This window comes from Ooceraea biroi, chromosome 4, assembly GCF_003672135.1.
Source record: "Ooceraea biroi isolate clonal line C1 chromosome 4, Obir_v5.4, whole genome shotgun sequence".
In the NCBI taxonomy this organism is placed as follows: Eukaryota; Metazoa; Arthropoda; class Insecta; order Hymenoptera; family Formicidae; genus Ooceraea; species Ooceraea biroi.
In genome coordinates this window covers 13560506-13572838 of record NC_039509.1, presented here as the reverse complement: position 1 = coordinate 13572838, position 12333 = coordinate 13560506, and the positions used below count along the sequence as shown (strand labels likewise).

Sequence of the window (12333 nt, the reverse complement as noted above, 5' to 3'; positions counted from 1 at the left end):
TAAATATGTGAAAAAATATATGTTTTATACCACAAAGGTAATTTACAACATAGAAATTTAATTTTTAATCTACTCTCCACGCAAAAGTTCTAACAAATACTTTTTGTTTAAAGTAATGGAACTAGATCTGTCTAGATCCTGGCAACTATGGAACACAGTGTAAATTTGTGCAAATTTCACAACAGGAAAACTGAAATTTAATAACACGAGCTTTAATGAAAAGCTTGCGATTGTCCCATCTGTAATTGCGGTCCAGTTAGCGAGTGAATTTTTTATTGCCTGCCGTCACACATGAGTTTTAATACGCGACGTATGGCCTTCGTTAAACAACATCGAGATTTAATTAGGATTCAACATCCAACATAGCCGCACCGAGAAATGAAAAGAAGTTACCGTCCGGACATTCGTGCGCATCGCGAAAAAATGTTAATTTCTTACGAGCTTCCATGACACATGAGTATTACGAGAAAGGAAGAGAAAAAGAAAAAGAGAGCATAAGGTTGTATCAGGATGTCGACCGTTGAAATACAGCGCGGGCTTAAATTTAGAAATACGACGATTTGAAGGCGGCCAATCGGCGTAACGACTTACGGCTTGTCAAGAGCGGCTCCTGTCGCTCGTACCTCAACAAGGATCAATGATCCTCGGGGTTGAACACGGTCTGTGTTTAAACTGAGAAGCTTAATTCGTGCTAATTTTCTGGCCGGTTGAAAATATTTCAACGACGTCGTCCGACAGTAAAGCTCGAATTTTTAGTAATTTTATACTCCGTCTGCCAATACTCGCCATGTGGCTGACATAAGTTCCGTGTAACTTTTCGACATAACGTTTAACTTTGTCCGAAATAGTACTGACCGAGCAAACAGTTTATTATTTTCTCAACAATTCCCTTTCATGCCTCGCAATTCACCTGAAAATTTAAACAACCGTTCGATTTCGTTCCATTGTGTAAGAAACGTGAAAAGGAAAAAGGAAAGAAAGAGAGAGAGAGAGAGAAAGAGACAGGAAGAGAAAAGAGATAGCGAAGGAAGACAAGAATGCAATAGGATGCAAGCACCTACCTGGCGAGTATATATTTCTTGAATTATAAGAACGCCATGGCGAAAGGGTGGAAGAGGCATCGGGTCCACTACGAGTACACAGACGATGCGTGTGTGAAAGAGGAAGGCGGGAAGTCCTGAAAACTTTCCGGGATCGAACACGACTTCTTCGAGAAGCGAAGCCCTGCTCCATTATGGGGCTGCGAGATCCCGTTCACCTCTCCTCCATTCCCGGTTGTTTTTGCGATATATTCGTCTCGCTAGTTCCGTTCTCCCTCCTTTCGCGCTTTCGACCTCGAAATTTCACAGTGAAAAAAATCCTCATCGAATTTGTCGGGAAATTCGATAGTCGCGAGGCGTGCAGTACCCTGTTTCTTAGGTAGTATCCCACACCCCCGTCCCTACCCCAGTATGCCCCGCGTACACGATTAGGCTTTCATACAATTCGCCGGAGAAACCCATTACGAGTTTTTCGCGGGTGCGGGAGTTTAAACGGCAGTCCCGACCGGTTTCTGTAATTTTGTGCCGCATTAATCAATCAATCATTATACTGGAATATAATAATATTCCGGACTTTCTCGAGAAGGGAATGGACGGGTGGAGAAGGGGGGTCATTAGTCAGAAACGTCAAAGACAAGGCGACGGTTCGCGGATAGGACGTGGCGCGGTCCTTTGTAGGATTTATTTTCAGTGTGGCGGGAGTTATTATTTTCCGCGGGTATTAAAGCCGCATTTTGCAACCGCGCCCGCACACAGGCGTTTTTACGCTTTTAAATGGTAAATTCGGACGGCGGACGTTACGCGTCGTATTAGAGAGCCGTTGCGAGAAATTAATTCTCAAAAGGATAAAAGCATTATCTTGTTAATATGCTAAATAGGCTTGTGTTAATTTATCATATGTTTCGACCGTCATTACACGCGCGAATGTGTAAGCAACGCGTGTGCCGAAATCTATTCAATATGTTATATTTTATCCTAAAGTCTTCTTCTAAACTACTGGAATGATTTCGACAATCAGTTCCATTCACTTTAGAATCGATGCGACTGTGTCTTTAATATTAAAGCTCATCACAGCTTTATTACAAGCGGTTGAAAATGTAGACATGTAGAGTCCTCATATATATATAATTTCAATCATAGAACGTACGTACTTCTAAATGGCATTTTAAATTACCGGAGACAATTCGGGAATATCGGCGTCATCATGAATCCTTTAGTCTTACACAAGTCTCTCATGTTAATGAGAAACGAACGTTACGGCAGGACGCTGTCGAGCACATTCGCATTTGCATAGTACAATCGATAAGGTCTTTTTCTTGCTGGGAATGCAAGCGCGCGATTGTAATTCAGGGATCTAAATGTAAAGTGATGAATTCCGGCAAAACGCGCGCGCATAAAACCCCGATATGTAAAATTTATTTAAAATTAATATCGAGCTGTTTTGCATCGAAGAACGATTTCGCGTATTACGCGATCGCTTAATTATAAATCGCCCATGCACGGTAATCTACTGCCAGGTACAAGTCTCTCTATCTCCGAGCATGATTTTTACGTATTCAGCTGGCATGTAGTTTCAATAAATGCACCAAGAATAGAAGTTCCGACAAATATAAAGAGAGACGAACGTACGGACATCGTATAAAGTAATATCTGTGCTATCAGGATATCGAAGATTGGCAATATCGAGATAAGCGATATCGTATGGATTTAGACGGAGCCCTCGCGAGTCATATTTTGCTAGCATTTCTTCTACTTGGCCGTCGGACGCTTTATGACTTTTTGCACTCTCGCGACGCAGTAACGGCGACGACGCCATTAAGCGGGATGACCGCGCTCTTTACCGCGCTGAAATTGTTGTATAGCGCAGCTGATCCAGAAGCGCGTGTGCGATCCAGGTGCTCTGTACACAGCCGAGGGAATATTTATCGGCGACTGGACTCCGTCCCTCCTCCTTAAAGCCAGTGCTTTAACCGTGCTGTTTGCTCACCTCTAGGAAATACGATTCTGTCACGACAATATATTCGGCCGATCTGTCGTGTGAAAAATGTACGCCCGGTAAAGAGAATCGTCGAGAATCACAAATGATCTACATTTCTCAACATTTCCGTCCGCGATCGATCTGTATCGATTGCGGACACCGAGGAGCACGGGTTTCGGGTGCATCCAGCACGAATCATCGTTTCCTTCACGAACGTTACAACTACACGTGTATGCAACGGGTTGTGCCTCCCGTCCCGTGGACTTGACTTGAAGGGCTAATCTTCAGTTACGAGCGGGTGCGATTATCCGTGACGAGTTATCAGTGACGCTGCCGACCGTTGCCGTTGAGAGGAACGCAGGGAGAGATAAAGATGGGGGTTTCCGGGATCGCACGGAATCTCCGCATATTGTGCGTACCGTCGAGTGCTCGAAACTGTTTTCCAGCGAATACCGAGGGTGAGAAGAGAAACGAGGAACAGAGAGAGAAGGGAGGAGAGGGAGAGAAAGGGAGAGAGACAGAGGGAAGCGGAAGACATTGAAGCCCATGATCGGCCGGCGAACCTCAAGACACGAGGAGATTGTGCCCCGTCCGTCCTTTATCAGCGCCACGAGAGTCTGTTGCTACGATACTAGCCCTTTCGTAATATCGCGGGCGATATAGTCATTGCTCTTTTTATCGCAGCCTTTCGCCGCGGCGGCGGGATCGAAACGAGCCCCTCGTCCCCTCCTGGAAGCAGTAACTGATAATAGGAACGAAAGCAAAAGGGACCCCTTCACCGTCATCGTATTCGTTACCCGAATCTTCATTCATCTTTCTCGACACGGCAGCAAGACACATGACGACAACTTCATGACGCGAGGGGTACACGAGATAACTACTCGATCTCTTATCAAGCTATTGAAATTGAGAGGGTTGACACGCAGTACAGAGAAATACATGTATACTTCTCGACATAACGTATTTCTATATTTAAGTATTAACATATGTAAAACTAATATTTTTTTATATATTAACATATGTACAGGATTAACATAAATATTAGTTTTTTTTACTGTAAAACGTATACTGTAAAATGCGTGTAAAAGGGAATATTTTTCCACGACCGAGCTTAAAGAAGATATATGAATAACAGAACCGTGTTCCCGAACCTCAAATAATTATACAAATTATGTCAAAGTTCGCATTGAGGAAGACTTAAAAATTCTCATTACGTAAAGGGTACCGCGAGGGAGGAGATTAATAGCGATTTCGAACCAACAACTGTAGTTTCTCCCCGACCGATTTCCGGCGTACAAACAGGTTAATTAATTACTTTTGACGAGGCCGAGTTTGAGGCCGCGTTTATTCGCGGCCTGTCAAGTCAAATAAAGGTGGAAGAGGAACGGAGGAAGGGAGAGAGAGAGAGAGAAGGGTCTGAGGACGGGTATCATATGCCCGTTTTTCCCTTCCTCGAAGGAATCGAATTAAGAAACACTCTTGCTCTGTTGCAATTCTCTTGCGTTGCGTATTGAATTGGGCGGGAGGGGCCGCGAGAGGAAAGTAGAGGGAATGGGGAGATCCGCAGAGAATGAGAGTTCCTTCTGGGCGGACTTCGTTAAAACGGATGCAGTCGCTCGGTGAGTTCTTTTCTTCATTAGAAAAAGAAACTTTCCCGTCGAGTGGGCGGCAGCGGGAAACAATTTCTTTTCCCGTTTACGACGGCGGTGAGAGCGCTTACGGACAAATTGCGATCACAGAGCCTCGCCGTCAGCGCGACACGCCAGCGAAATGACGATCAAATTAGCCATCACTCGGATTACTTAGTCGCGCAACAAAGCGGCCGGATCTTGCAAAACTCAAATTAATCCTTCGCCGCACCGGAGATTCGAATACCTCGTGCTCGTTTCTCAAATTACTCCAGCTCTCTCCCGCTTCTTAGTACTGCAATTTTATGCAGATCTTACATAATTATTGTATTGATTTTTTAATTTGGTATCCTGTTTTAATAATTATCAAAATAGAAACGAAAAGTTTCTTTATTGATTATATTACATACATTGTGTTATCAATTTCTATCGATTTAATTTCTATCGATTTAGGTTTTATGTTTTTATAGCTTATTGTATTGTTGTGTGATATATTACATTTTCTCATCTTGTTCATTTTCCTGAATTTATCTGGTACACACAAGCTTATGAAGCATCAGGATCTCCGTAAAACCGCAACGGCTAAGAGTCTCAGCATTAATGTATATTGCAATCCACTCGAATTGTCATTTGTCGACAATCTACTATCAACACTTGCGATGCAAAATATCAAGAGAAAATTTCCGTAAGAGATAACGGGACATTTTGAAATACGGTCAACGACGAGGATCAGAACCATTCAGATTTAATTCAGTGATCTCGCGTCTCGTCATGTTTTAGGGCGAATCATGTTTACGAGTGGCCGCGTAAATGGACGTTTGCGACGCGAAACAAGATCGCGCGAGATGGAACGGCAGCGAGTTTTCTAACGCGCGGATCACGCTCGCGGAAGCTGGATGAGATGCTAGCGCGCGCGTGTCGGAGCCACCTTAAATTAACGCGCACACGCGCCGCGCGGCTGCCCGGCTACGTCGGCAGCCTGAAAATTTCATTTCACATTCGACAAGGATGAAATTTCGAATGTAGATTAGTTTCTTGTGCGAGCGCACCGCTTCGACGATGCAGATGGGGAAGCCGCGAAAATTACAACCGCCATAATGCCCGCTGCTTGTAAAAACCATTTCCGCACGCGGTTATGCTCGGTGTACGTGTTTATTTTACGATACTTACGCGCGGAACGGTATTAGGATGACGGACGGCGATTTTTCCATCAAGCGATCTACGCGCAGCCGGAACTTGTCGGCAATAATTTAATTTGATCCTCCGCGTAGAGAGAGCAAAATTCTCAAGCGTAAGACCGTCCCATGTTGTGAATTGAGAGAGAGTGTGTCAATTAGTCTTGCGAAACACTTACCAATAATCAGATCGAAAGATAATCGAGTGGAAATATGAATTAATCCATCACGACGGGACGTTCATTAGCGCGAACAAATCGGGACCGAGACATACTCGAATATTATGGATGCATTTATCATGTGACTATGGCGCGGTTTAATTTCCAGCAATGCGCATCTGAAAGTTTCGCAATTAGGAAGATCTGAATTTTATGCGTTTAAATGAACTCATTAGAAGGGAACTCCACCATCTCGGAGGAATTCTAGATTAAATTTCAGATTGTTATATATCGCGGAATATTCATAGTGTACAATAATCTTGCAACTTCAAACTCGGACGCTTTTGATTCCGCGAGACGATCCTGTCGCGCGAAGCGTATTTTTTTAGGAACTCGAATGTGAATTGAGGATATATATAGCACAGTAATATGTAGAACACAGTACAGTACAGTATATTTCTAAAAATAACATCCAAATTTTGTCGGTACTAGACATTTAATACGTTGTATCGAGTTCGTTTCACTTATAGATATATGCGCTATGTATATCACTACGAGCAGACGAAACGTAATAATTCTTTAAACTACTCGTTCTCTCCTACCGATTCAATTACGTATGCAGCAGTAATCGCGTAACGCTCGCTCGAGAGCGTCACGTATTCGTGCGATAAATGTTACAACCGCTTGGCCGTAAATTACCGAACTCAGGTGTACACGACTGAGCTTAGCTCGGCGCGTCTGACTAATCACGGGCTGCGAGTGCTGTGACCACTCTGAGGCCACTCTAATACTTCGGAGATCCGCAATAATTAGCGATTGGTCGAAGGTATCGTCTACCTCGTTTCACTATCCGCTAATCTCGGTCCCATTCGCATAAAAAACGTGTAAAAACTTAAATTGTATAATGCTTCATAAAAGTTATTATTCACGATCGATGGCATAATGGAGAACTGCAAAATGCAACTTTGCAATCGAGAGGAAAATGGAAGAGAGAGAGAGAGATTTTCCACATTTAAGATTCAAGTAGACGTAAGTAATAATGCAAGTATTTTGCTCCGACAATGCCAGGAGAGCTGAGAGTGGACGAGGGGAGTCGACAAAAGAGTTTCGACTGAAGATTCGTGCAAGAATGCACAAAGGCACAACGTTAAGACAAAGGGGCGCGTCTCCGTTCTGGTTTTGAATTGTCCCCCAAAACCGTGTAAAACAATACATCCTCCTCGCCTGCCGCCGTCGCCGCTACGCGACTATGTCTATTCGTTGCCGAAGAATCGTCTTGTATACGTCTAATTACTCGACGGCATTGTTTACGCGAGGAGGCAGGGATGGCGGAGGGGTTGAGCATGAGAGGGTGAGCACGCCGTTTGCCAGTCGCCTTTTCGTGCCGGTCTCTTGTTAGACGAAATCCAAACTCGATATTACTCCGGCCTGTGTATCGAGTAAACGGCGGAATCCGCTTTGAATAAAGTCACGTCGCCCGTGGTATATGAACGCGCGCGCGACGTTGCTTCTTCGCTTCGGGGGCGACGTCGTACCGTAACTGCACGGCATAAAAGAGGGTAAGCCGTGATTATTTCTATCGTCCGTGTCTATCACAATAACGATGATAACATAACAATGTGTGCCAATGTAAATTGTCACCTTCAACATTTTGCAGACATGTTCTAATTATTTCAGTATTTAACGTTAATTTACACTCGTCGACCACCAATCCAACGTGGTTTGTATCTTGTGCAGTTTATCTATCAATTTATCGATCGGTTTATTTATCACAATTTTTCCAACGTTCTTACGTTAATACATATCATAAATTTTACAATGTTTTTCAGAACTCGCCGAGTTATCACATTACTCTCGGTTGTTTGCATCCCAGGGACACTGATTGCTTATGTATTTGCAATAAATCCGCGCGAGAGTTGCAAATTTCGTAAATGGAAGAAAAAGAAAGAGAAAGCGAGAGAGAGTAGAAGGGAATTCGGACATTTCGCCAACTTTGTGCTGCACCGGTGTCAAGTTTTATCGTCTGGTCTTTTCGCCCATCACATTCGAAACTTGTTGGGCAAGGCCGCGGTACTGCTACTCATTGCAGCCGAGCGGAAAAGCTTTCGCCGGCTCTCAAACTTGATTCCGCTTCCTGTCGCACGGGCACGCGCCCCTATGATGGATACGCTCGTCTCGTATTGCGTACGCGCGACGGTAGAGGCGATAAATGTATCTAACTTTCGCCATTTTCTTCATCGCGGAATTGTCATGGACGAAACTTTCGCACAGTGATTCTTCTTTTGAAAGCAACAGCGTGAAAGCCTGATTTTGCGTTTACGATTTGCGCTACTCAATTAAGCACCTGCACGTGTACTAATTCATCTTTTTACGTGAAATATAAAGAAAGTAAATTCGATATCACGAATTTTGACACATTTGTATCGTACCATCGAACAAATTTTAAATGAGAAGAGTATGTTTAACATGTGCAATTATCAGATATAATTATTTAAAGGCAATGCAAAACAAATACGCAGTAAATGTATTTAATGTATGTATAAATTATGTATATATGAATGCATTGTGATAAGAAAAAGCGTCATAATTCTGTGATAATTCTAGTTATTTAAGTTATATCAGAAATTAAATTATATTTATTTCACATATAGGTACGTTCTGTAACGAAAACCGATTCATCTTATTCGTTTAATTTATTTTCAAGTAATATTTAACTTCCTAATATTATAAAGCTAACAATAACTTATCCTATATCTCTCTCGAAAAACGTACGCTTCTAATTAAATAAAAATTATTATTATATATTTATAATTTATTATCATTATATAAGATTATGTGTAACGTAAGAAGTCTGCATAATGAAGACTACTTATACCCAATTAAGTTGTTCAATTTTGAAAATAAAAGGCGACGGATGCGCGTCATTGTCGTTATCATAAACGTAATAAGCAAGAAGATCGATACGAGTGTCACATCAATTTAATATTATGATTCAAAGTGTCTAACAAGTACACTAGTGCGCAACGCTGTGCCTTGTAATGCAGTTATCAGTGTACTGCTGCACAAGAGAAACTTGCCTGATTGGCGTTTAACGCTCGCAACGCGCGAACCAGGTCGCCGAGGGCAATGTTATCGCCGCGTTAAATTTTCACCTATGCACATACCTTAATTCTCGATTTCTACCTCAATACGATGCATGATTAATTCCACCGCAATTGCAACCTCTCGAAGAAGCTCTTATTGACAATCAATTATTCCCAAACGGCATTTATTTTATTTGGTAATCCATACCTTATCAAATCGAACAAACATTACAAGAGCCTTGGTTTACAAGACAACTTGAATTTTTCTGATGATAATTTTTATTTCGAGAGGAGGATATTAAATATATCGATAAATTTTTCTTGTTAAATACGAAACTAACTTATTTTGCTAAAGGTTTATTCTTTTCTCGTGCATGTCTGTCGTGAAAATCTGCAAGTCTCTCACGAATCTCGTTGCGAATTTCTTTCTTGATCCTTGATGTGATATCGTGAAAACAAACGGGCCGACCATCATCTTCAATATAACCAGAAACGTGACCGGTACGCGTTTTGATCTGTACGCAAAGTCTAGATGAAAGGATACAGAATATCCCCGTGGAATTACGTCACAGAGACTGACACGACTTTAATGTTCCCTCCAGTAATACATTCCCCTACATCGCACACCCGTTTTATTATTTCTATTTCTGCCTTGGTGAATGTCCGAGCCAATAATGTAAGGGATCGCTAGTCCGAAGAGATTAATATGGAAAGCGTGGATCGCATCAATAATCCAGCTATTGTTTGTCATTCATAATTAATCAACGAAGAATTCTGATATAAGTGGAAATGGAATTGTATTTGTTTTTCAATTGTTTACAGTCTATCTTCATGCTTATGTTTATATGTCTATAACTAGAATAAAAACAGACACGAGATGGATTTATTTCATTATATTCGTCAATAATTTGTACATGAACTATCAAAAGAGATACGGAATAAATTATGCCTATAATTAATTGACATGATGCGTTTCATCGCTCGTGATTCTCATTAAATAACAATTTTACTGACGCATCGCGCGGTGTTTTATTAATTATTAATCAACGTTTTATTAATTATTAACGTGATAATTGCGAATTGCGATGCGTATGGGACCTCTCATAAGAAGTGATAATTCTTTTAGTGAATCTCATATACGAGTGCATTTAAAAAGTAATAAGTTAGAAGACATGACGCATTGTAAATTAAAGTATGAAAACAGGTTAGAAATAAATTTAGAACACATAACGGATGACAATTATTCTCATCAGATCGTTACATAATTGACATTTCATGTTTCAGCTGGATCCATGATTGCGGTGCAAAATGGTGGATCGGCAAAAGGCGCTTCTAATAGTGTTATTGGCGCTCTTAATCTATCCAAACGATATCTTCGGTAAGTACGGCTTCCTCTCTTTGTTCTCGTGGAACTTGCGCAGACGAACGCGGAAGTAGCCAAAGAAATTTCCATCAATCTTTATTGATTAAGTAGCAATCGCAAAATTCGCGGTAAAGTATAGAGCGCGCCGGATCTCGGACTGATGTCGGAAAAACAGGATCAATTTGACAGGAGTCTTCAGCGGATCTTCGGCTGATCCTGCGATATTAGAATGTCCTCGGAAGTGGAGATGTCATTCGCAAGCGTTTACGTTTGCAGATTTCGAGGGATGTCAAACCTGATGAGAACACGCGACAACCGTTGGATGATATATATTGCACTGTACATGGGTAATTTTGCGAATAATCCGCTCGCTATGTACGACCATCTGTAAATACAATGACGGAACTAATCCGCTTTTGAAACGCACACTTGCATGGCGCGACATACGGCGATATTGGCCTTACGCGACCTCTTCTACTCTCAGCTGAAAGATATTACTTTTTCTGAATACCAATGCATGCCGACGCGTGCTTTATCTCTGGATAAAGTGAAAAATTCGTAAATCATTAAAGCGCGTAATTCGTGCCACATAAACCGTATACATTTGTATTAATGCACCTTTGCAATTATTTAGAGTACATATGTGTGTACATATACGCGACATATATTCCTAGAAAGAGAGAAAGATAAAGTGGACCAATCTTTTCTGGATGCAAATTTTTAGAAAAGTCTAATTGCCTCAATATTTAATATTGAAAATTAAAACTTGAAAGTTAGATCTTGCGAAATAAACGTCAACCATGCGAATAGGTTTCCAGAGCATTTCAAGTGAAGTTTATTTCAGAAATGGAAATAAAGCGATTTTAATGGAAATGCATCAGAGTATTCCATTTATAACGTTTACATATTTGAATATCAATAATAGCAGCTAATTAATAAACCGGACAATTTCGGGTATTGTATTAATTATCTCTGAATTTTTTCAGTTAATACAAGTTAATAATTAATTACTATATAGACGTACATCTATGTGCATACCATTGTACACGTTAACAGGTTTTGAATCGGAAGAGACTAGTGAGAGAAGGAAGAAATGTTATCGAGTTACGCTAAAACGAGGAACAAAGAAGATAATATTGTAGAGAAATGGACATATGGATGTGGAAATTTTGCAGGCTTTATACGTGTCCGGTGCATATAATTTATAATTTGAATATAATTTATCATCCTTTGTCTCAAGTGGCTTAAACAGCTGGTAAAGGGCTAAATAGACAACGAAATATTCAAACATACGTAGACGTCCTCGCGCGAGGGGAGATAAAAGCTTACGATTTTAATAAAGAGTGCAAATACCGTAAGAAACGAGCGGCAACGAGAGGAAGAGGACAGGAGAAGGACAGAGAATGCGAGGCGAGCTAGAGGCGTGAATATTATAGTTTGACATAGACAAGAAAATTTCGCAAACTATCAAGGCTTTATCGCTTCCTACAGTCACGCATTCGCATGATAATTTTCACCGAGGCGAAACGTCTTCATAACGGCTGAATGGCATTTGATTACTGACGTCACTCAATTCCAGCCGACCTCTCTCCGGGTTCTCACGAGGATAAATAAAATTTCCTGGAGGAAAACTAGCGCGCACGCCTGAATATTCTTTGCGGACCCATTTCTCGCAAACAAGCGAGCACCCGACGTCTGCACCCGATACGCATTCCCATAACGATCGGCATTCTTCCGTTCTGTCGTAGATTGCCCAATTTGCATCGTAATCTCGACGAATTGTCACGTAGATTCCCCTTAATCCGTTAGATTCCGCTTAACCCCTTTCAAATCCGTCTAAAAATTCATACTATTGCGCAGATCCCCATTACTTGGCGCTTAAAATATGCATAAGAGAAGGAGAAGTTA

At 41.4% G+C, this 12333-nt stretch overlaps 1 protein-coding gene across 2 annotated transcripts in view; it reads left to right on the top strand.

Moving 5' to 3' along the window:
- The window catches only part of LOC105278340 (lachesin), a 67068-nt gene that overhangs the window by 15829 nt on the left and 38906 nt on the right, over positions 1–12333 (top strand). For both annotated transcript variants that reach the window (XR_893772.3, XM_011337369.3), the window contains exon 2: positions 10347–10440. Coding sequence is in view for 1 of the 2 variants with exons in the window: in XM_011337369.3 (XP_011335671.1) it covers positions 10371–10440 (70 nt within the window). In the remaining variant the exon portion in view is untranslated. The remainder of the gene's footprint in view (positions 1–10346; positions 10441–12333) is intronic.